The 25,525-nt window shown below is 36.5% G+C and overlaps 2 protein-coding genes across 10 annotated transcripts; both read left to right on the top strand.

The window, feature by feature from the left end:
• On the top strand, positions 1 to 7,804 carry LOC103712449 (sucrose-phosphatase-like protein). 9 transcript variants are annotated; one of them, XR_015975845.2, is made up of 9 exons: positions 1 to 137; positions 229 to 301; positions 2,393 to 2,618; positions 2,876 to 3,247; positions 3,346 to 3,605; positions 3,904 to 4,141; positions 4,835 to 4,897; positions 5,822 to 5,883; positions 6,131 to 6,481. XR_015975845.2 is itself a non-coding variant. In XM_088716998.2 (7 exons), exons 1-6 carry the CDS (start codon positions 83 to 85, stop codon positions 4,139 to 4,141), a joined length of 1,224 nt encoding a protein of 407 aa, XP_088573124.2. In that variant the 5' UTR covers positions 1 to 82; the 3' UTR covers positions 7,671 to 7,804. The 9 variants fall into 9 exon arrangements, 5 of the variants coding, with proteins under 5 accessions (XP_088573124.2, XP_026662495.4, XP_017699609.4 ...); XR_015975843.2 differs by lacking the exon at positions 4,835 to 4,897; XR_015975844.2 differs by lacking the exon at positions 5,822 to 5,883.
• LOC103712447 (protein disulfide isomerase-like 2-2) lies at positions 7,531 to 21,245 on the top strand. Its single transcript, XM_088717000.2, has 11 exons — positions 7,531 to 7,962; positions 9,385 to 9,469; positions 9,694 to 9,791; positions 9,886 to 9,941; positions 15,242 to 15,359; positions 15,456 to 15,483; positions 15,612 to 15,703; positions 17,122 to 17,278; positions 17,365 to 17,489; positions 20,661 to 20,760; positions 20,887 to 21,245. Exons 1-11 carry the CDS (start codon positions 7,799 to 7,801, stop codon positions 20,953 to 20,955), a joined length of 1,092 nt encoding a protein of 363 aa, XP_088573126.1. The 5' UTR covers positions 7,531 to 7,798; the 3' UTR covers positions 20,956 to 21,245.
• The last annotated feature ends 4,280 nt before the right edge of the window (positions 21,246 to 25,525 follow it).

The following is a 25,525-nucleotide window of genomic DNA, read 5'->3' as shown; positions in this document are numbered from 1 at the left end:
TGATAACGGCGTTACTAAAACCCTGGTTAAAACGCGCCCCCTCTGGCATCCGTGGCTCCGGTTTTTGCCGCCGTCGCCGAAAATGCTCAGGAGATTGGTCGGATTCAAAGCTTCGCTTCCAGCCCTCTCCTCCTCCGGTGAGAGGCCTCCCAAACCTTAACCCTAACCCTAACCCTAATTTCATGGCTCGTAATCTCTTAAAACTCTCTGCTTCCCGAATCTTCGCAGGTGGGAGGAGGGATGTTTCCGAAATCGCGTCCAATTTCCCCTTCGCGAATGGTAGGGAGGGCTCCAAGACTAAGTACAGATTCTTTCTAGGGTTTCTTTCCTTCAATATTTTCCATCCTGGATCTTTCTGAGCCTAAATTTGGTGTTCTATTTGGGTTCCCTACGGATTTGTCGAAGCACTTAGGATTTTGGCGCTGTTTTTTAGGGTTTTTGGGAAATGGAGAACTGAAATTTGTGGAGGAGACATTTGAGGTTTCATTAACAATTTTGTCCGTCTTAGCATGGGCTTCTCACTAGAATTTGGATTCTTACATTTTTTGTGCTCTGTTTTTTGTTTCTAGGGTGTAATATAAGCTATTCTATGGCTTCAAAATCCATACTTTATAGTTCCTTGTAGGCAGTTGCAAGTCTATCAGAATGGAAGGATGCTTGAACGTTGCCTAGAGTTTAATCTGGCTTTTGTTAGTTTATACAAGTATCCATAGACCATTTAAACTCAGCGGTTTTGAATGGTGTAAAGAAGATAACATTTTTGCAAAAACTGATATATTAATCTCTGTTGAAGATGAGAACAGCAAGATGTGTTAAAAAACATGATCAAACGCTAGTTGCTATCCGTCAGTGGGATGGTTTCGTCATTACGTTCTTTATCAGGGTTTAACAGTATTTAGGATGTTTAGTTTCTGGAATTATATTGATCTCTTCTGATAAGTGTTACGGTATATATTTTGTGAACATGAGATTAGCATTAGTGGAAGAAGAGGGGACAAGGAAATATTTGATATAATATGAACATGTTTGATATGGGTCAAAGATGAGCTCTGCCAAGGGTGGTAAAGAAGAGGGGAAAGAAAGGAACAAAATAAGAATCAGGCCAAGCAGTATGAAATGATTTAATGTCCCATTATTTCAGACGAATAGGCTTCACATCGAAACTAATGATGGAAAAGAAATCATAGAGCCAGCCTTGAAGATTTGACTATATCATGGTTACCCTGCTTAAGATTTTGATTAACATTAACTGTATGATCAACGGCATTATCCATTCACATGAGAGGCTATTGCATCCAGTAGCATTGTTGGTCCCATACATGGTGCATTTGGATTCTCTTACATCACATTTATTTTGTCTCTGATATTACACTGTTATCTTGTGCTGATACTGATGCCATCAAGGGTGGGAGCTCAGTTATTTCACCTTTTTACTGTTGGTCCCATATATGGTCCAGCTGCATTCTTTAATATCAGTTGTTTTTGTCTCAGATTTTCTGTAAAATGTTGACACTGTTGTGTTGTGCTAATATTGATGCTATCAAGGATTACATTTACATAAGCACACTGCACCATTTCACCCAATCTGAATCATATGACTTGTTGATGGCTCTTATATGATGGTAAATGCAGAGGTAGCCAATCCAATCTATATTTGTGTTGGTCCCTATTTCATTTTCCTTATCATGACTCTTAAATTTCCCCCTGCATAACAGTACTTTCTTTCCCATTCATGTTATGGATAAGCTTTATTTTAACTTTTCCCCTTTACGGCCATTTTGTAAAAATCTCCACTGTATTTGTCAGGGGAAGTTTATCTCCTCTATGGTCTACGTTCAAACTCACTATTTATCCTATTTTTATTCTCGCCTTTGGTTTCTTACCCAAGCATCTTGTTTCAATGACTCCATTTTTCATGCTATAAGCAAAATGCTTAATGTCTAGTTGGTCTCTATTTGACATGTAAAGTTTCACACTGGAAGTGTCAAATTATTCTCCTTACACATTGAAAAGGCCTTCCACTTTGTTGGCTTTCTTATGAATGTTTCGTACATAATCATTTCTTTTTTCTTCCAAGTTCAAATTTTTATACACTTTGATGGTCGTTTTGGTTTCAACATCTCGATTTCCTTGGGAACAATCTGAGGCTTTGATTTTTATCAATAGTCACATGTTTCTGTGAGTAAGGTCCTGAAATTTATTGCAATGGTGATTGTGGAGAATTTGCCATCTACCATTCTAAGTTTCTTGTTCACAACATGACCGCACTGACTCTAATATCCCTATATATACCAAAAAACAACACTGAGGATGATATATATATATAAGTGGATTCTAAATTAATGCTCTCTGGTGGGATTAGTTATTATAGTGGAGTTAACCATTTTGTCAGCTCTTCTTTTGAGAGAATTCATAATACGGGACCATGGAGGAAGCTGCGCACTGCCATGTCTTCAACAAATCAGTCAGCTTCTCCAAGACATGAAGTTGAAGTGGCTGAAAATCTGAAGCCTTCACCACCAAATTCCGTTGGAGATGAAGATGCCTTTGCTGAATTGGGTCCATCAATATCAGAAAGTGATGAGTTGGGCTTTGGATTGACAAAACAAATGCATAAGGTATCTTCAATATGCCTACCACATCGGAAGGTCAATTTTGCCACCTTTATCATGTTTTAGTCTATATTTTTTATGTCAATTCTCCTCTGGCATTGACTTTTCTTTGTCACAAAGAGGATGTGGCAAATAGTTTCCAAAGAGGCCTACTTGTTTTTATGCACGACAGATTGTGAGATCCACTGAGATTCACACATCCTGCCTGCTATGCATGTTCCACTTATGTTGACTTCTGACTTCAGAATTGCCATCTCATTCAGTCTGCAGGACCTCTAAGCATACTCTCAGCTAATGAATCTCAGAAATCCACTGTAACTTCACAAAGGCATGATATTCCTAGGAAGATGCCTTACATTAGGACTTCCCTAAACCAGGAAAGTAATCATCCAGGTACAAGTTCCAACCTCGAAGGCTGTAAGAATTTTTTAAGAAACAAAATTGAAGCTGAAAAGGGGAAATTTGCAGCTGAGAGTACTGAAAAACACACAAGCTCATCCTCGATAATTGTTGATAAGGTACCCTCAAATATCAGTCTCCTAGATTTGAGGAAAGCAGTCTCAGTGTATGGAGAGATTCTGAGTGCTTCTGTGAGAACTAGACAAGATCTTACCAGCTGCCATGTTAAATTTAATGTATGTGCATTTTTTTTTTGCAATTTAACTGCCAAATTTTATTAATTTAACTGCAGATTTGTTGTTATATTAAAAGATGAACCATCAAAATTTTTCAGGATGTGGAATCTAAGAAGAGAGCACTTGCAGCTGGGTGGATCACTGTAAAGAACTGTCACTTACCAGTCCGAGGTGTTCAATCCCCAGAAAATATTGCAATTAGAATAACCAACATTAGCATGGAGACAGCTGAGCCGGCTATACATTCAACATGCATGTCATGCGGGCACGTTTGTGGTCTTGCAAGGACAAAAGAGGGTGCTGTTGATGTCGTGTTCAGAGTTAAGGATAACTCGACTGCACAAACCATAGTGGAGCGGTAGGAAACCTGACCATCATTACTTTTTCTTTCCCCCATTAATGTTAAATTTCTCTACTTAAGCCTTATTTTGTCGATACATGCAATTTTCTACAGCGTACTGCTGTATTTGCTGCATCTCTTTTCTAGTCACACATATAGATGCACACAGACGCAACCACCCCCTGAACATTTAGTTTTTTATTCTGTTCTTCCCGGAAATTTGTGCTTCTCTCCCTTGTATACACATGTATAGATGTATGTAATTGCTGCCCTAATTTGCTGTTCGTTGACCTTTCCTTTTTTTCTCCTTTTCCAGTCTGAATGATGTTTGCCTCGATAATTGTCAATGGTTGGCTCAGTTGCTACCGGAATTTGGTCAGAATTTAAGGAGCAATGTATCTGGTTCTCAGTGGTCTGTTGGGTCACAGATTAGCAATTTCATTGGGACCTTTCGAAAGCAGCTCCGCATGAAGCAGATCTATTTGGAAGACCTAGAAGAGCTTCATCATGCTATATTACACCTCAGGGATAAACCTGTTGATATGAACTCATAGGTTTGTCGAATCTCTAATGTACTTTCCTCCACATTTTCTGTCTGCTTAGGATTCTGCTCTCAGAATAAAGCACCCTTCTAATTGAATTTACTTATGAAGGAAAGCAAATACCAATTTTATACCCTTGAAATTGAATCTACTTTGAACTCTTGATCTTGCACTTTTAAGTTTAAAAGTACATCACTGTTTTTAAGTTTAAAAGTATATCTCTGTTAACCTGTGTTTGCAGAAAATTCAGGAATGAGACCCAAAGATTGCTATCGTAACACAAGTTTAATATCACCATTAAACTAACTTGCTAATCATGACAAACTTTTCAAATTGAGGCCTAAAATTCTAGTTCTTAAGCATTTGTACAGGGTGCTGCCTCACTGTTATGGTCATGTTATAAAGCTCCGTCTTTTCCACAGAATTTAATCCTCTTATTGCGAAATATCAATAGCTTGCATGCATTTGGCTGCCCCTGTTATCTGAATGCTTCGATTGCCACATACATTCACGCATATGTATACATATGCACGCATTTATATATGTACGTACGTGCATATGTATGCATGTTTATTTACCACATGCAACATGCATATGCGTTAAATGCTAAATAAGAAATAAATTAGGGGAGATGCATTTTTTATTTTTAATCTAGTTTAATTTAATTTAATTTAATTGTTTTTTGGCCTCTGGGATGGGATCAAGTGGAGTCTGAAACTGGAGGGGTGAGAGGATGTCAATTTTTTCCCGAGACTCTGATATAATCTGGTGAGGCTTGCCATCTCTCTCTCTCTCTCTCTCTCTCTCTCTCTCTCTCTCTGTCTCTGTGGGAGAGAGGCTTCAGGCTGGCTGCGCCGTTTTAAAATTTAGCAGTTTTTTCATATAAAAAATTTTATGAATATAATATAACCAAAAGATTTTTTTTAAAAAGTAGTACCATCAAATCTATCATACCTCTAGAAAAATGATTAAGAATCCGAAGTGTTGATATATCTATCAATTTGTATAACAGCATAGTATCTTTTTATTACCATCTTTCGTCTAATGTATGATAAAATTAGAAAGGATGGGATGAAAAGCAGGTATATCTAAATAATCTATAAAAAGTTGTAAAAATTAAGAATAAAGTTATGGAGAATTGATTGAGATACTATAGGGATTCTGCTAAGAAGATATTTTCCAATCTGTATTGAAGGATGTAGTAAGAAAAGAAAACATGAGATATTAAGGTTAATAAAACCGAAAAAGTTTGAAATAACAGTGGAGATGATTTTACATAAAAATTTCTAGTAAACGAGGTTTCATAGAAAGCGTCCTAAATAGATGTGATAAGGCTTGATATTTTAGGGTTATGCTCTCGCTTAATTATGGTGGAAGGACAAAAAGGATTTTTTGCATGTATATCCTTACAAATATCCAATGTTGTATGAATACCTTTTAAAAGATAGTAGTATGTATGCTCAAAACCTTTTCAACTTGCATATATACCTCTCATGTCACAATTCCTTGGTCTATAGGTTAATCAGGATTTACTTGAGTTATAAAAAATTAATAAGACTTGCAATTTGACTGTTTTGTCCTTAGTTAAATTGTTAAGCGCTCAAGTATTTTATCATTGGATCAAGGGAATTTAAACCTTTTTATTGTTAAACATCTAATTTTTGACAATATTGGGTGGTTGGTTAATTATAGGGCATATCAGCAAATAGGAAAAGGATTCGAAAGGTACATCGACAAATTGTGCTATTGGAAAGGTATCTATGCAAAATAGCATATTTATGAGAATATACATGCAAAAACCTTTAAAAGGATGAAATCTTTCTATCTCTTTGATGTCTGGGAGTGTCTAAGACATTGGTGGAGAAGCAAATTCGGTGTCTTAAAGTCATATGCATTTTTGTGTGAGAAGATAGTTCAGCAATGTCCGGAAAAAAAAAAGGCAGAGAAAAAGAGAGAGAGAGCTCATATACCGTATACTGAATTCAAGGTAATTGAGTGCAGATAGAGGAAGGTCAGTATGTCTGAATTCTAGCATGTTAGAGCTCGGAAGTGCGCATTCCAATCTTGGTTCCGGCGATCAACGGAGGAGAAGAACAAGACGAACCCGAACCAATGCACCTTTCTCACAGCGACGGCTGGGTTTTGTGCTCCTTTATGGGATTGTCACTGATGACAACAACAAGGTTTTAGGCTTGGCTGAATGGCCGGTGCTGGAAAATGGACATTTTTCATAAACGAGTCATTTGAGTATCAGGGCCCAACTCCAGCTCAGTCCCGTCATTTTTTTTATTTTTCTTATATTATTTGTTTATATTTGATGGACATGAAGATTTAATTGGTAATTATTGTTGATATATGAATTTAATAGGATAGTTGATATATTATACAATATTTAAGTATTTATATCCAGTATTTTCTTTAAAATATTTTTTGATATTTTTTAGTATTAAAAAAATAAAAATGATCATGAAGCTTGAAGTTTGACCTAAAGTCGCACGTTTAGATCTATAATGTAGGCCTGAAGGCTAGGTTAGGTCGGGCTCATGCCTGAGTAAATTATGATGATCTTTAAGCAAAACCGATCAGAGCTGACTTGGCTCGACCCATGAGCAAGTTTAGTACATTTTAATAGACGTGTTGTATATATAAACAATTGCCTATTCTATTTATATATATTTAAAATAAAGCTCAATCTATACATAATATGGGGATTAATGGTGCTGATATTAATGTATTGGCTATTATTAAAGTTCATTACTTAACATGTAATAAATATTAATGCTATTGGTATTAACACAATTATACATCATTAAAATTTATTAGCAACATAAATTTAACTATCAAAACGTTTTATGAATTATAATTTATGATATTATTGTATTGTATTTTGAAAACTGCAGGAAAAAAATGAAAAAATATACCCACAGGGGCAATATTAATAATGCAATGCAGGATCGTTATTAATGATTCCGGTATTATTGATGAAGTCTTAACTTGTGCAAAGTTCGTATATTAATGTTAGTAATTTTTGTTCGACCATCATTAAAATTCATTACTTAAATATAATAACAATTTAGTTATTAAAATTTTATATTTATTATTATTTATTATATGGCTATGTTGTTATATGCCAATATGATACAATATTATAATAAATTTTTTGTCTTTTTTTTCATAATTGTTTTCAAGTTTATATTTTTCTTGGCATTTCTCAAGTGTACTACTGCCCCCTAAATCAAACTCTATAATTTTTTACATGAAGATGTTAGAGAAATACTTTGTCAAAATGAAAGAAATGCCAATAGACCAATCAATTAACCTCATTGCTCACGTTTCCAATATGAGTTATCCGGGCTGGGTCTATTATTAGAGCATCATAAAAATTTCACACAAAATAATTACTTAATAAATGTGTAGCTTTCTGAAAGCGCTGACTTATAATTTCAGATAATTTAGTTTCCTTTTTCTTGATAATTATAATTAGCTTAAAACTCCTTCATCAACCCTATCTAATCCAAGAAGGTAAGCTCACCGGGTGCAGGGCTCGTCGGTTGGGATTTGATGAGCCCGTCCTCGCCCTTCCTCGCCGTCATTCTTTTCGCACCGGGATAAAAAGAGGAGGAAAGAAAAAAACATTTGGAGGGAAGAAGAGATCCGAAAGAGCGAGAGATGGAGAGATCTCAGATTTTGGTATTGTTCTTCGGAACCCTAACCCTAGCTCTCCTGTTCGTATCCGCCCTCGCCGACGACGACGTCATCGTGCTCACCGAGGCCAACTTCGAGGAGGAGGTCGGCCAAGATCGCGGCGCCCTCGTCGAGTTCTACGCCCCTTGGTAGCCTCTGATCTCATCTTTTCTTTGAGAACATGGAAATTATTGTCCGATCTCGTGAATCTGCTTTTGTTTTGTTACTTTCCCCGCGTAGTGGTTGCTTTTCGTGATCGGATTCTTTAGGAGTTGGCATTAGGATTTGCAGATTTAGGGGTTTGACGTGTAGGTCTTGATGTCTTTGAGCTGGATGAGTGGGTGTTGACTTGGATTTGGATGTAAATTTATCATTTTCTTCTTTTTATAAATTCATGTGAATGGATTATTTTTGGACCTATTTGGATGAAACGTCAACTTATTGTGCCATCTAATTGGTGCAATTTCTGAAACTTGAGATTTATATTTGTTGGATTTGTCACTTTTCTTGATTGGGATTTGTACTTGTAGAAAACAGCTCGATTAGAAGGTTAGAATCTTTGAGATCGTTTTTATATAACGTCATATTGTTTCATATCGAGTGTGCGGATGCTGTTGAAATTCTCCAGGGGATCCGATCTTTTAAATTTGTCAGGTGATGTGGCTAGAATTTGTGCTTGTAGGTGACAACTTTGGCAAAAAGATTAAATCTTTGAGATGGTTTTTTTTAGCTTTATGTTGTCTCATGTCTAATCTGTGAAGTTGAAGTCGCTCAAGGATCGAATCTTATATATTTAGCCTAAGCATTTCACAGATTGGCGTTTCATAGATTGGCATGTATTAGGCTTTGCACCATGTAAATGGTCTATATCGGCAGCTTGCCTGGCCGGTCGTATGTCATTGTAACCTCAATCCCATGTGTAATCAGAGCAGTACCTCTCTTTCAGTAAATTGTTGAAAAACGCCTTTTGTAGTTGGTTTATTAATGTTTCATTATTGAATACTGCTGTTGTGAGGTATTACTGGGTAGTGTTGCTCTGGCAGTGGTACTGTAGTTTTCTTCTTCTCTTGTTCTTGATGTTCCAAGCCACTTTTAACAATATAAGGACAAAATTAGCTGATTTTGGTAGTTTGCATAGCACAAATAATACTGATTTAGCCAGTGAAAACTCTTATGGTAATGCTTTCTGTCTAGTTCTAGGTAGTTTTTTTTCCAGGCAGACGTCCTAACGCAATTGCAATTAGCTGATTTTGGTAGTTTGCATGGCACAAATAATGCTGATTTAGCCAGTGAAAACTCTTATGGTAATGCTTTCTGTCTAGTTCTAGGTAGTTTGTTTTCCAGTCAGACATCCTAACGCAATTGCAATTAGCTGATTTTGGTAGTTTGCATAGCACAAATAATGCTGATTTAGCCAGTGAAGACTCTTATGGTAATGCTTTCTGTCTAGTTCTAGGTAGTTTTTTTCTAGGCAGATGTCCTAATGCAATGGCAGTCTCTTTTAATAAAACTTTTCAACATTCTTCACTATGGAAGCGGCACCATTTACTTACTTGTTTTCTTGATGGCAGGTGTGGGCATTGTAAGAAGCTTGCCCCTGAGTATGAAAAGCTCGGCTCAAATTTTAAAAAGGCTAAATCTATTTTGATTGGAAAGGTCAGTCTTGTTTCTAATTGCGTGTACATGTTGTTTCTCTGTCCAGTTGACAGCCTGTCAAATGTGCTGGAATTAAACAAAAACAGAATAAAAATAGAAAGATTTAGCCTTTTCTTGATTAGATTGGACAAACGAAACCTGGCTGCTCTAGTGAATCTTTACAAAACACTTCTGAGTGTATATCAAATTGTTGGTGTCACTTTAACTTCTGTTTGTCCTTATAGGTGGACTGTGATGAGCACAAGAGCTTATGTAGCAAATATGGGGTTTCAGGATACCCAACAATCCAATGGTTTCCAAAAGGCTCCTTAGAACCAAAAAAGTGAGCATAACATTTATTATGGCTCTTTGTATTTCTTTCATTTAAGTATTTATGGATTTATATGTGACACTAACAAATTGATATGATTATGGAGGTATGAAGGCCCACGGACTGCAGAAGCCCTTGCTGAATTTGTAAATAATGAAGGAGGTAATGTTTTGTTCTGTGATGCGCAAGGGATGTATTAGATTTCCATTCTTGCAACTTATGGCTATCGTATATGTTATGTCTTTAGCATATCCAGAGTTGTGGTGTAGAGACTGATTATTATTAACAATCTTGCTTTTATACAGAAGATTTGATGCTTTTGTCAAAAGGAAAGTGATTGGGTCTCCGTTCCGAACCCTGTAGGTAGATCTTACTGGCATGGGTCAGGTAGGTATAGTACACCCCTGTACCAATGCATGATATGCTGTTGGAAGAGAGGCTGCAGCTGTACCATGCTCTGTTATAGTATTGTATCGAGCCCTCATACCATACGGTACCTTATCAGGTCAGTATGGTAGGCCTGTTACCGCACAAGTTGGTATAGAAAATTTTGGTCTCATTGATGTTAAAATTGAATGAAAAGGGGCACAGGCACTTGGCAAAAACTTATGTGATGGAAACTCAAGATTGTGTTCTCATTCTTCTTGTCCTATTGGTACAGTTGAGGGGCTGTATATTAACCATTTTAGTTGGACTTCTAGGGAAGGAGCCATGGTGAATGAAAGACTATTAACATGCTGTCATTTGTTGCAAATGAAACTGAACGTGCCTTAGTTTGCGAAACATTAAGCAGAAGTGAAAACTGCTAAGCGGATGTGCGATGAATGAAAATGGCATTTAATTAGGCACGAATATTCAAGTGATATACTTTGCTGACATTTAAAAATGGTAGTATTTTGGACGTGCATTATATGTGATTTATTCAAGAGAAATACAAAAACATATGATGGACGGCAGTGATCCCACTGATTAGGATTTTTTAGACTATGTTGACAAGCAGACTGCCTGTTTACCCTCATGTGCCTACTGATTTTCTCTTAATTATTTGAAAGGAAGTTTAGAAAGATGTAGATGCTAAAAAGGGTATCCATCGAAAATGAGGAAAGGAAGAAGAGAGGAATCCAAGGAGTCCACTCATGAAATTTCTTCTTGGAGATGGATATGTCAATGTGGATGCGGAGATGAATAAGCAAGGGGTAGAGACGCATGTGCCCCACACCAGGAATTTGCGTTGTAATAGGGAATATGGTGAGATTTGTAGATCTTAACGAGGAGGTCTGATTGCTTTATAGTTTTTAAAGCTTTGAGAGATTTCTTTCATGTGAACAACTGGAATGTCGTAGTTTGCTTTTTTGTCAACATAGAAAGCTGCTTGTTATCTGATCTTCATTTGACACATGAGAGGTCACAAGCTATCTAACAACATCTAGTGTATATATTATTAGGACTCCATTGGCCAACATACACTGGTAAGATTCTGTCAAGTCTGAAAAGATTTTCAGTTATCTTTCTGTTTCAATCTACAACAGACATCTGAAGCAGTTACACAAGACTCAGAAGTCTTTTGTCAAATTGGATCTGACTGGCTGTGTTTTCAGACTCGCCGCTTAACCTTTGCGTACCAGTGCTGGCACTACATGAAAACTATGGGTATGGAATATGAGTTGGCCCCATTGTAAATACTCTCGGACATCTGAGAGCAGAGATGGACAGGGAAGAGCAGAGATGGAGGGGAGAAAAGAGGAAGCAAGGATCTCTGATGAGAGAGAGCGAGAGAGAGAGAGAGAGAGGGCTTTCATATCACCCACCTCTGATGAGGCCGGCTGCCACTGGGCTCAATTAGGATGATTGTGTAGCTGGTGGATGGTGGAGAATGGCCGTCAATCATTCTGCTTGTTGAACAGGATATCCAAGGAGGTTGCAGGCAGCCGAGTTTGAGCCATCAAGAGAGATGAGAAAGGGAAAAGGCTTAAGGTTAGCTCACTTTATTAGTAAGCTGATGGCACATGAGATGCACTCTATTTAATAATAGAAATAAGGTGAATGGTTGTGATGCCATCCACTTAAATTAGAAGTTTATATTTCTGTCGCTGTTTCACCTACAGTTTACTATTTAGATCTACCCTTCTTTTGATGCAAATTTGCTTTTTAATTCCTGACTTATGTATAAAGAAAAATAAGTTTCTATCAATTAAATATAATTATGTATGCCACAACCAAAAAATTTCAAAATATGCATCATGGTCTAAAACATGATATGATGGAGATAACATGTCCACATACTCCTATCCATTTTTGGTTCCTTTTTAAAGCAAGTCCTCATATCCTAAGGGATATGATGGATCTGACCCCTAAACACATACCCACACCCGACACCCATACCCGAACCCATGTAACATAGCTGACTGGGGACTGACTTGAATGTGACCATCAAAATGGGTCCATTTGACCTAATACACAATTCTAGTTAAAAAAACTTTGCTTGGTGCAAGCTGAGCTGTTCAAAATGTATATGTGCTAATGATTCAGATCAAATCCAACTTTGTGCTATTCAGAGATGGAACTGCTTAAAACATACAAAAAAAAATGCATTCGAAAACAAGCATATGTAAACATAACACCAGTAAAAAAACTCATAATCACAAGAAAAAGATACTAGTATGATAAATATAGTTATGCTCACATCTGACTTCATTTCATTATCTAAATCATACTTGCATTTAGTACATCAGTATTAATTTTGTATTGTTTTTTTGTATGTTCATAAACTTAATCCAGAAGTATGCATGTCAACTTATCTTATTACATAGTATAGAGAGAAGTTTATAGCTCATCAAGTGAAATATGATCATAGCTTTCTTTTTAAAAATATTTTTTCCTGTTTTCCCTACTAATTGAAAAATGATTGCAAAATTTGCTATTCTTTAAGTTACAATTTTTGAAGGGTTTCTGAAGGGCTGTAATTATCCATCTTAAATGCAGGAACTAGACTGCTCTTTATGAGATAAATGAATTCAGCTTGTTCTATCTGTATTAGGTGTAGCTGGCACATATAATGTTGCATATAGTTTATCATACTGTATGCTGCGATCAATCTGATGTTATATATGATAAATAGTACATTATATATATCTGGACTGCCAGGGATTGTAAGTGACGAAGAAATAGATGTGAATGAAACTTCTTGCTTGATCTTTCAATTATTCGCTGACTAGTATATGCATGTGTCATTCACGTGCTTTGTTACTACTTTGGCCTGCTTACATTTTTCTTTCCTTCTCATTTTCATTAGCAATTATGAAAAGATGAACTATCTTGCTGGATGCCAGCCGCATCCAAAATATTAAATAAATGTTAGGTAAAAGCTTCAGAGTCTAGCATATTGCTGGACTATGAGGCCTTTTCCCCTTCTAATATAGCAGACAGTAGATTTTCTAGGATAGGAAGGTGCATCTCCTGCTCAAATTCCTGCTTGGTTGTGTCTTTCCTGCATGTAATGTTGAAAGTGGATTTTGCCTTGCGACAGTCAGTAAGGCCCTGTTTGGGGGAGCTTTTGGAGGGCCAGAAAGCACTTTCTGGCCCTCCAAAAGTACTTTTAGATTAAAAACTGTGTTTGGTAAATTTTTCAAAAAGCTGTTTCAGCTTTTGCGGGAAGCTGAAAACAGCTTTTGGGAGGAAGCTCCAATTTGGAGCTTTTGGGGGAAAGCTGTTTCAGCTTTTTCGGAAAGCTGTATTTTTGACAAAAATGCCCATATTAAAATAACATAATTACATAGTTTGTCCCTTTATAAACCTAAATATCTGCCGGAGCCAAGAACCCTAGCCGTCAGACTCCCTTCCATAAGAAAATGTATTTTTCTTTTCAATTTTTGTATGCATCTCTTGAACCACATTTTAGAAGAAAAAAATTTTAATCCTTTTCCATACCTTCCAAAATCAATCTATTGTTTTTTTTTTTAAACATCAACCTCGCGGCCCACGCTGAGGTCCTCCTCGTGCGTGGACCACGAAGAAGAGCCCCTGGACCGCGGAAAATTATTTTATGGAAAATTATTTTATACTAATAATTATAATATTTTATACCTTTATTTTTGTGTTATACTATAAATATAATATCATATTATATTATATCATAATACATTAATATGTTATGTTAAATAATTTAATATTATGTTATATTATGGAAAATTAATTTATACTAATAATTATAATATTTTATACCTTTATTTTTGTATTATACTATAAATATAATATCATATTATATTATATCATAATACATTAATATGTTATTTTAAATAATTTAATATTATGTTATATTATCGAAAATTAATTTATACTAATAATTATAATATTTTATAACTTTATTATTGTATTATACTATAAATATTATATTATATTACATTACATTATAATATATTAATATGTTATTTTAAATAATTTAATATTATGTTATATTATAAAAAATTAATTTATAATAATAATTATAATATTTTATACCTTTATTATTGTATTATACTATAAATATTGTATTATATTACATTACATTATAATACATTAATATGTTATTTTAAATAATTTAATATTATGTTATATTATGAGAAATTAATTTATACTAATAATTATAATATTTTATACTTTTATTATTGTATTATACTATAAATATAATATATATTATATTATATCATAATACATTAATATGTTATGTTAAATAATTTAATATTATGTTATATTACCAAATATTAATTTACTCTAATAATTATATTACTATTATGCTATATTAACATAATATTATTTTATATTACAATAATATTATACTATATCGTATATTTATGTATTAATTTATATTATGTTTTATTATGTTCTGTTGTATAATACTATGCAATGTTCTTTATGGTAATTTTGTCATACAAAAGTACTTTCTCAGTTTGTTTACCAAATACAAAACAAAGTACCACAGCACTTTACGAATGTAGTTACCAAACAGCAAACAGCTTTTTATAACAGCTCTACTTCAGACAGCTCTACTTCCAACAGCTCTACTTCTAACAGCTCTACTGCCAACAGCTCTCCCAAACAGGGCCTAAGTATACTTGAGTTGTCTTTATTTTGGTACTTTTCATGTTTTCCCTGGATTCTTATGCTACTTGTGGCTTAAAAGGTTCAAAGAAGTTCTGTCCATTACTACTCACCCTGTTATAGTTAGTTGCTGAATGAGACATGACATTACTGCGTATGACTGCATTGGCATATTAATACCTTCTGTTTTCCTTCTATCCAACATTTGAAGCAAGATGGTTCCCATGAGTTTGTACATTTAAATATCTGTTTTCATATTATCCAGTTTCATGAGCTGAAAAGTTCCATATATCATCTTGTCCTTGATGAGATAGTTCATGCATGTCAACAAGTGGATTAAAAAAGAGTTGATGTTACCTAACAGATTTATTGGTCTATGATTACAGGGACCAATGTGAAGGTGGCAGCTCTTCCTTCTAGTGTAGTAGTACTGACACCAGATAACTTCGACCAGGTTGTCCTTGATGAAACTAAGGATGTCATTGTGGAGTTTTATGCACCATGGTTAGTTTAGCTTCACGGCTGTTTGGCCCTAGCTATGTTTGCTTCATTGGATTTTTTACTTGTTGACATATAATCTTATGATTGTTTTCCCAACAGGTGTGGCCACTGCAAAAACCTTGCTCCTGTAAGTAAATAAATATAACCAGGAAACATTGGAAAAAAAATGGCCCACTATGATGAGTAATAGCATTGTCATGTACTTCATCTTTTTGTAGCTTTACTAGTTTTTAATCATCTTTTGTTTCTTTATAGACATACGAGAAGGTAGCTACTGCATACAAGTTGGAAGAGGATGTTGTAATTGCTAACATTGATGCTGACAAATACAGAGATTTGGCTGAAAAGTGAGTTCAGAATTTGTAATTATGTTTACAAGTCCCCAAAATTTTAAGACCATTAGATATCACAATTATATTTGTCTTGTTTCTTATGCTTAGTATTTAAAAATAAATTTGGTTCCCCAGTTCAGTTTTGTTACGTTATCAGTAATAAAGGGACATGAGAGTTATACCTGCTGACTGTAGTCAGAAATAAAGTTGCTAACCTAATATTGCATTTCAGTGTTTCCATTGCAGCCCTACAGACTAGGATATGATCATGATTCATGATTCATTATATTGTTGATTTTCCAATTTTCAATGGGATTTAGGTTCTTTCCCATGTGCCCATCAAGAGAGCTTCCTAATAAAATTTATAATGTCTACTTTGCATTCAAAGGAAGCATGACTTTCACTTTATTTGCTCTCCTTCAATGAAGTCATTGGATTTCAGCTTTAATATATAGTTTTTGTGGACAAAGAAAAATTCTAAATGCACAGCAACAATTCGGACAAGCTTTATTCACTTAGATAGCATTGATTTTGCACATACTGTTTTGCATTTCATTCGGAAAAGGCTGTTTTCTTCATGTTTGTGTTTTAATGAAAGTTTTTTTTTTCAGTTCCTCTTTTTCAGACACTATGATCCAAGATCTGTGCCCATTTTTTGACTTTCATTTAGATGGCTAAACTATTTCATCTGGTTCTCTATTGTCTGATCTTTATTATTCTTGTGGACAGGTTTGTTGATTGTATTAATTTCTTGCTCGTTACTCCTGTGCTGCTTCAAGCTCCTTATTTTCTTTTTCCCTGGAAAACAATTCATGCAACAGCAATTGCATGTCAAATATTGGCATGACATCCTTTTAAGTTCAATACCTTGACATATATGATACAATTGATATTATTGCAGATAGAAACATAATTTAGTGTTATCCTATTGAGGATTTCTGTACTCCACTTGTTGGTTCCTATTCAATGCCATGGCCTCCAAAATATAAATATTAAAAAAAATAGGTCCTATATTTTCTTTCGAAATCTCATTTGCCCCTGATTTTTCCACAACTGAGTATTCATTTCTTTTTTAATTTCCAGCTGTTGCTGTATTCGGCCATTTGGATGTGTTTCTTTACCTTGTTGTGCAGTGCAGAATTAACAACCCTTGCTTGTTTTATATTTTGAGTTTACCATTGATCGCACTGTTTTGCATCTTATATTGGTGCATTATTGATGGATGCTGTAGGTAGATTTCTTGAAAATCCATACAGTGAAGCAATGATGATTAGTTGTTAAAAATTTTACCAAATAATAGAGTTTATGCGGAAATATTTCACACATCATAGTATGGCAATGTTGTCATTATTTTTGGTTTTTATATTTCAATTTAAATTGCTAAGACTATATGACTTTTTTTTAACACTGGTATGCATGCGATGTAATTTCAGATATGGAGTTGGTGGTTTTCCTACACTAAAGTTTTTCCCAAAGGGCAACAAAGCTGGTGAAGACTACGATGGTGGCCGGGACTTGGATGACTTTGTTATGTTCATCAATGAGAAGTGTGGCACAAACCGTGATGCGAAAGGAAAACTTACTTCACAAGTTTGTAGTAGATACGAATTTGCAAACCTACATTTTTTGTATTTTGTTAATGAATTTGCTTTAATAGTCAAGTTTGATTACTGTAGGCTGGTATTGTAGCGGGCTTGGATGCTTTGGTGAAGGAATTTGTGAGCGCCAGTAATGATGAGCGGAAATCAATCCTATCTCGGATGGAAGAGGAGGTTGAGAAACTCAAGGGTTCTTCTGCAAGGTAACATCTTTCTTCAGTTGAATCTTCAATACTAATTGGATTGATAAATATTATTAACAAATTTGAAATTTATTCTCAATTGGATTTTGCAACTCTTGTCCTGATTTTTTTCTTTTTTTCTATCCTTCCTGTAAATGTTGTATTACTGTCTCCATTTTCGCTGGCCAAGAAATGAATAAGCCATCACTGTTCTGACAAGCATGTTTATTTATCCGGTTTTTGTGTTATCATTAAAAACAAAATAGGACCTTATTCATATGGCTTGCAGTATTGTTGGAATGATGTATGTTGTACACAAAATTGAAGGGCTGATACATTCTTGTCACTTCTGGTTTTCTTCTTCCATGTCCTTCGTATTCTAGTGAGAGTAGGACTTTTTTTGGTTTCTTAGCCATGCTGCTAAGCCGGTCATCACTAAGTCAGAAAGGTGTTTACTAGGAAATGATTTAACCCAATTGGTAAAGGAATGTATTCCATGGATGCCGAAATAAATCACTTGATGCAGAACAGTGTTTGTGTCTTTTCTTCTTGCAAATAGATGCATATTATGGAGAAAACTTGTTTTTCTTAGGGGATGGTCAATGGTAAAAATTTTGACACAAGCTGGCCTCGTGGGCTCCATTGGTCTGCATAATAGGTGTCTTATGTCTAGGGAATTTCATTTCCTATTTTACTTAATAGTATCAATAAAAATAGCATTTCACCAATTATTTGAATAGTACAATCCTTGTATAAGGAAATCCTCATGAATATGAGAAACAGAAGTTAACTCTCTGATTTTAGTTTGTGATTTTTTGTTATTATATGTGTGGTATGAACGTCATTGGTCATCTCAAACTACCCCGATCTCCCAGACTTCCAGAGTACAACCAGCCTTCACCAAAGTTAAGCACAAGTTCATTAGAAGTCTTCACAAAATAATGATCTTAAATTTAATTAAATATGTACCTATAGCTGTAGATTTTTCTTGATTATTAATCTCCAGATTTCTACCAGAACACCCAATATTAAAATATTTGTCCTTCTGCTTAAGTCAAAAGAAATTGCTCCTCATTCGTTCTTTGCAGAATCTGTCTCCACAATGCTCCCTACAGTTATTTATTTACAGTCATGTATCTCCTCAATCTCTCTTCATCGTGGACCAAGCGTACCACTGTACACATTGTATTGCTGCACGTGTGAGGAAGCGAGCTTACTGCGGTACATAATGTACTGGACTATGTACCACCTTGTATTGCATGTTGTACCACATTGTACTGGCAAATCATGAGCAAATATGGGGGTGGGGGCGTACCACAGTACACACTGTACTCCTTGAATAGAGTCAGTTTAGGTCTGGGCACCATGTTTCCATGGGTTGAGTAGGTGTATCTTTGACCGCAATGTAGCCCTTGGCCCTTTTATCTTCTAGTCAAATGAGAAAAAAATATATATGTTACATTTCCTCCTCATGTGCCTGGTATGGATGAGATGGTAGCTTGATATCGGAACATTTCCTAGTGGGAATCATTTGACATCATCTCTTCAGGGACCTGAAGTGGAAATAGGGTGTCGGTCGTTGAGTTTGTACTGCATTTCTGGTTGTTGGGAGGTAGGGTATGTGGCCCCAGTATTGCTTTTTTTGTTGCTTTGGACTAGGCATTGGGAAATGCAGGATGCATCGATTTTCAAAAAAGAACTTTTTATATTTATTTCTAATGGGAAATTTTCTATATTAATTGTTCATGCAATTGAATTGTATTAAAACGTCTGCAGTATCTTGTAATAAAAAATACATCAAGTTATTACTAAGTTTGGTAGGCATTTGTTTTTTCTCTCTCTTAATAATGGAGCTTAAAATTAGTTCTGTATTTGCTTTCACTGTGGATGCACATAAGGTCTTGATCTCCGTTGACTAAACCAAGCAACAACATTACATCCAAGGTTTGAAAACTGATAATGGATCGGTTTTGGCAGAGATTGGTCCCAAACTGATTGAAATTTCCAATTTTATGGTTTCAGCTGGTTTTGACTGGTTTCACCACTTCTAGTAGGGCAAAACTTATATTTTTTAATCTTTTCCTTTTCATTTAATAGGTATAAATGTTCAATATTTTTGTTTTGTTTGTAGTATTTGTTAATGGTTTTCAATTTCATATGCATTTAAGGCTCTAATGATCAAATTTATGTTATTCTTGGCTATGCTTTATTATTGTAGTGTGCAAAATGCAATCTTGATGTGTATCTTTACTAGTCAGGGCCTGTAGGATTTTTCTATAGGATTGGGCTGAAAATTATATAGGATTCGTGGATTGGACTGCTCATTTAAGCATAGCTCTATCAACCAAACATCTCCTAGCTCAAATTCTGTGGGACCCATGGAGGTTCTTTTTTCTTTCTGCAGTCCAAAGGTTGAGATTTGTGTAGGCTTTTAGAACATGCATGCTAGATGGGCTAATAGGCCCGAATCCTGTAGGATTTTCAGCTCAATCCTATAGGAATATCCAAATAGGCCCCTAGAAAGTATTGTGTACTCTTATAGATCTTTTTCTACTTAAGCAAATTTTCTTTTTTCTTGTTTTAGAATAATATGTTGTATGAAATGAAATAGTGAAATATTTTTTTTTTGGATGGATCATTTTATTTTTGGCTTAATTTGGCTGTTAATGAAATATGCTTAAATGGTTTCTCTCTTGCTTAGATGAGTCTCTAAAATGAGATAAATGAAATATGCTTAGATAAGAGTCAAATGTTAGAAACGAAGAAAATATGCACAAATCAGGAAAATAAAATGTTCAGAATTTATTCAAATTAGAGAAAGTGTGGGATAGTTATATAAAAATTAGAGAAGGTATAAATATATTTAATATAGTAAGCTTTAAAACAGTTTAGTTTTTACTTAAAGTTGTCTAACCTACACATACGATTCTAAATAACTCAAAATATAATGGAATGACATGAAGTAACTCTTCTTCTTCTTTTTTTTTTGTTCTGATATTTTTTTGACTGTTTTTCCCCACTGAAGCTTTGAAAGTCAGTGTGGAAATTGAAACTCACCTGAAGGGATGAAATGAAAATCGAATTAGTGCCTTAAAAACCTCGATTACATCCATTTGCAGCCATGTTTCCAGATGCACTGCTAATTAATTGATTCTTAGTTTACTTGGAAATTTGACTTGCCGTCTATGTCAGGTATGGTAAGACCTATCTGAAGGCTGCAAAAAGCTGCATTGCAAAAGGTTCTGAGTATGCCAAAAATGAAATTGAGCGGCTCCAACGCATGCTGGATAAGGTGGGTGGCACAATTTTCCTTTTCCTTTTAGTTTGTCCGGAAATGAATCTCAAACATATTAGATATTTCTAAGCTGTTATATATTGTTCTAAGACGGAGAAATATTTACTATTTGTCTGATGGCAGTCGATCAGCCCGTCCAAGGCAGATGAGTTCATCATTAAGAAGAACATTCTATCAACTTTTGCTGCTTAGGGACATGCAGGCTTCTTTTATAATTTAATGTTTTAGAGAAACATTTTGGGGTTAATATGACTGGGACCAAGTGAGTTATAATCGATCAGCCCATCCGAGGCAGACGAGCTCATCATTAAGAAGAACATCCTATCAGCTTGGGGAGATGCAGGCTTCTTTTATAATTTAATGCTTTAGAGAAACATTTTGAGGTTAATATTACTGTAACCAAGTGAGTTTATGTGTAGCAGGGCCTCATGTTAGACGTTAAAGTTTGCATAATTATTGGCAATTACCAGGGATTTTAATTACGTTGTTTTTAAATGATTTAATCATAACTTACAGAGATTGGCTTACCTTAAAACAAGCAGGGCGGATCCTTGTGTTATTTTCTTGAGAGCAGTTTTAAGTGTTCCCCGCCTCGTGTATGGTAGATTACGAAAGCATTTCATTTGAGCATCCATGGACTGGTTCTCTCTGGACCGGAAGATCCTGGCTGTCCCGGTTGGTGCCGGCCTGGAAAGACGGGAACGGTTGCATCCTAACATTTTAGATAGCTTGGTGTCATGCAACATAATTTTCTAAATTTTTTTTCTCTTCGTACTTGTTATTAATGGCCATTGTCTTCCTTCTGTTGTTCCCTGATGATCACACCAACGAGGGACGGATGGACCAAGCCAGAACCGTTACTAATGCCGGATTAGTACCGATTCTGGCTCTTGGATTGAAAATATGGTGGAAAAGTGACAAAGTTCGCTCGCCATTGAAACAGTGTGTGGAGTAAGAAAGGAGCAATGAAGAAATTCTTTGTCTGGATTACCTTATTTCTCTCTCTCTCTCTCTCTCTCTCTCGCCCACCACCGGGGACTCCACCATTGCCTCCCATCTCTGCTCCACCACGCCGTTGTCACCCCACCATCACCAATCCGTCTCCGGCCAACCTTTCTTCCACCTCCTCCCATCCCTAATCCACACCACCTCTCCATCCTCATTGTCGATGCTGTCTGCCGCCATTCTGGCGAGAACAACCCCCAGAGCTGTCGCTCAATCACTCCGCTGCCTCTCTCTCCCAACGCCGTCCTGAAGAGCCTCAGGATCGACGACCTTTGTGCCCTCCTCTTCTTCTTCTACTTCCTCCTCCACCTCTTCTCGTTCCACCACACCGGCTTTGTCGAGGCATCCACCGCCTCCTCTCCCTCCGTTGCTGTCTCGACTTGCCTTCTCCTCCCTCGCCCCCCCCCCCCCCCCCCCCCCACCTTTGCCATCATCGCCTGACACCACCTCGCCATTGGCAAGCTCGGGATTACCATCCACTCCTTCCTCTCCATGCCTCGCCTCGGCTGTCCCCATAACCTCCCTCGCCTTCAACTCCCTCCGGTGCGTCGAGAAGGGATTAGGGCGATGCAGGGATTAGCGTCGTTCGGTTTGAATAAATAAATAAATAAGAAAAGATAGGTGATTGGTTGGAAACCAGATGAAATGAATAAGGGTATAATAGGAATTACACATAACTTTTTTAGGAAGGTGGATGGTCAACCAAACATAAGCACTTTGGAAATCTGTCACTTTTCCATGATTAACCAAACATATCAAAAGTACTTTCCCAGGCATCCTCTTTTTAGGAATCTGCTTCACAGGAATCATATTCCTAGGAGGGAAAATGCTTCCCGCGAGCCAAACGAGCCCTAAATGCAAGGAGTGGAGCCTTTTATGATCGGTTTCGGTTTCGCACCTGGCAACGGCATTACAATTTGCTATCGTAAATTAAAAGGAAGCCACCATTGCTCAGCTCCGGGATGCAGACGTTGATTCTTGGAATGGAGCAGCTTCGTAGAAAACGGTGGAGTTACCTGCCAAGTCAATCTGGAAGGCAGCAATTCATCAAAAGATCCAAATCTTTGCCATGGTTTAAAAGCCAAGAGTACTGGATTCCTGAGCTTTATCCCACTTCGTTGCTGCTACTGCTTCAAGTCGGTTTTTATTTCGTTCTCTGTTACATGCTACATCTTTTTTTTGTTTTGTTTTGTTTTGTTTTGTTTGTTTGTTTTCATGGTTACTGTCATCTAATTATCTTTGCCACTATTGAATGTAACATTACTTCATCGCTATCATTGTGTTCATATGATATCTGCCATTGGTGAGTCCTCATCCCCCTTTTTTTTCAAAAAAAAAAAAGGAAACGAGTGGTTGTTTTTTTAAGCTACCACTGGGATATAGAACGGCATGAAAGATTACAAGATTTTCCTTTATAATTGTTACAAGAAATCTATATTCATGATGTCATGTCCCTCATCTAGCTGCCATTTTAAATAAGATAGAAGTGGTGCAATTGAAGTGCTGCTCTGCTCCTGGAATCTATTTATAAAAGCTAAAGCAGATGGAATATGGATGCTGGAAAAGTTTAGATAACCACTTCCCTCTTGAGGAAAGCTGAAGGAAATAGCAAACCAGAGTGAGTGCAGCCACCATGGCATCAAGTGAACTGGGCCCATCACCTCTGGAGCTCAGGCTTGACTCTTCAAGTGGCAGGTACAGAAATCAGTTCAATTAGAGAATAGGGTAAGCAAAACTGAGTTTCTAAAGTTGAATCAATTAGAGATTATGAAGGCTTAGCAAAGTCTAACATCCCATAGCTTCTCATTGAATCAAAAAATATGAAATTTGTCAGGATATTGTTCAAATGAAAAGGAAGTTACAATATTGTTTGAGTCCCTCTATGACGCCTTTAATGGTAAAGTTTAACAATAAGGCCCTCCAGTATTCATCAATTAATGGTGATCCAAAAAAAAAAGGGGTAATTAATTCCCCACCCTCCAAAAGACCGCGTTATAACAAAAAGTTCCCGTTGACCAGTGTTAAAATGTTCCGTCCAATATCTCCACCAAGTTTAAGGGGGGTTCTATATACACCCCCCTATTGCTAAGGACACCCCCCAAAAACCAAAAAAAAAATACCCAAACTAACCTTTAGTGTAATTACCATATTGCCCTTGAAATTTTCTCAGTACACCCCCCCTTCCTCCTCCTCCGTTTCGTTTTGAAAAGAAAAAAAAAAAACACCCCTCAAACCCCCCTTAAACCCCTCGATCCATTTACATTGTTTAGGCGATCTTTGAAGGAGATTTAAGCCCCATTCGAAGCATGGACAAGCAACTAGTGATTTGGGATGAAGAATCGGCCGCAAAGGTACGTGTTCCACCTTGTTTCGAAATTTTTTTTTTTCACGGTTCGTGCTCCGTTCGGCACTGGATCGCCGAACAAAAGGCTTCTGTTCGGCTGAACAGTGCCGAACAGAAGCCTTCTGTTCGGCAACCCTCAACCGAACAGAAGCCTTCTGTTCGGCTGCACAGTGCCGAACAGAAGGCTTCTGTCCGGCACTGTGCAGCCGAACAGAAGGCTTCTGTTCGGCTGCACAGAGCTGAACAGAACCCTTCTGTTCGGCACTGTGCAGCCGAACAGAAGGCTTCTGGTGCCAAATCGCGTGCCGTGCTGAATTTTGTGCCGAACAGATCCTCTGATTCATTAATTCTTGGTGATAAATTATTTTATATGTAGGGCTATGCTACAACCGAATCGAGTATAATTGGATCAGAATTTGTACTGGATTACACAAGCGAATTTACAACTTACGAGGTATTATAATGTATTGTGCAATTTTGTATTAGTTTAGCGAGCTATTTTTACAACTGTGTACTTACATAAATTGTTTAATGTGTAGATCTTCAAGAGTAGAGAGGACTTGTGTAATTGGTGTCGTGAAGCTGGGAGGCGAAATGGTTTTGTTGTTGTAATCAAATCATCCGATGCAGGTACCATTTCTAAGAAACCCAGAATTACGTTAGGTTGTGAGAGGGGTGGGACGTACCGAACCAAAAAAGAAAAGCGAATAAAGACTGCCTGTGGGACAAAGAAGTGTGGATGCCCTTTTGCATTAAGAGGAAAGAAATTGGATACTGCGGATGATTGGATATTACTGGTCGTATGTGGAGTGCACAATCATCCCGCTGCAGAGAATCTGGAGGGGCACTCATATGCAGGGAGATTATCTGAGCAGGAGACGGAATTGTTAGTGGATATGTCGAAGAGTTTGGTTCGTCCAAAGGACATATTATCCACATTGAAGGAAAGAGATGCCCTCAATGTTACGACTATCAAGACTATCTACAATGTACGTCAACGATTTAAGGTTGTAGAGAAAGCCGGGAGGTCTGAAATGCAACATATATTAGGTAAATTATCAGAGGCTAAATATATTGAGTGGCATAGGAATTGTACTAATACGGATGTTGTGCATGACTTATTTTGGGCACACCCTGGCAGCATTGATTTGTTCCGTGCATTTCCCCGTGTGTTGATAATGGATTGCACGTACAAGACGAATAGGTATCGTCTTCCGCTCTTAGAGATTGTGGGGGTGACATCTACTGACATGACATTTTCAATTGCTTTTGTATACTTAAATTCTGAGCGGGAAGAAAGCTATACTTGTGCTCACCCTATCCAGATCCCGCAGTAAACACAGATACGCTATAGGCACCCTGGTCCCACTCTTATCAGCAAAGAGTGTGCAACCTAACAAAAATAACAAATAG

Source organism: Phoenix dactylifera, chromosome 2 (assembly GCF_051530095.1).
Source record: "Phoenix dactylifera cultivar Ajwa chromosome 2, Ajwa_hap1_PhDact_Kaust_v1.1, whole genome shotgun sequence".
Lineage (NCBI taxonomy): Eukaryota > Viridiplantae > Streptophyta > Magnoliopsida > Arecales > Arecaceae > Phoenix > Phoenix dactylifera.
Note: the sequence above shows the minus strand (reverse complement) of the source record. Positions and strands in the feature narration are given on the sequence as shown.

Excerpts from the sequence above, each read along its gene's own strand:
- LOC103712449 (XM_088716998.2), top strand. The coding sequence starts at position 83 with ATGCTCAGGAGATTGGTCGGATTCAAAGCTTCGCTTCCAGCCCTCTCC. Across the intron at positions 302-2,392 it reads AGGGAGGGCTCCAAGACTAA|CTCTTCTTTTGAGAGAATTC; the intron begins GTACAGATTCTT and ends CCATTTTGTCAG. Across the intron at positions 3,248-3,345 it reads GCTGCCATGTTAAATTTAAT|GATGTGGAATCTAAGAAGAG; the intron begins GTATGTGCATTT and ends AAAATTTTTCAG.
- LOC103712447 (XM_088717000.2), top strand. The coding sequence starts at position 7,799 with ATGGAGAGATCTCAGATTTTGGTATTGTTCTTCGGAACCCTAACCCTA. Across the intron at positions 15,360-15,455 it reads GTGGAGTTTTATGCACCATG|GTGTGGCCACTGCAAAAACC; the intron begins GTTAGTTTAGCT and ends TTTTCCCAACAG. Across the intron at positions 15,484-15,611 it reads ACTGCAAAAACCTTGCTCCT|ACATACGAGAAGGTAGCTAC; the intron begins GTAAGTAAATAA and ends GTTTCTTTATAG.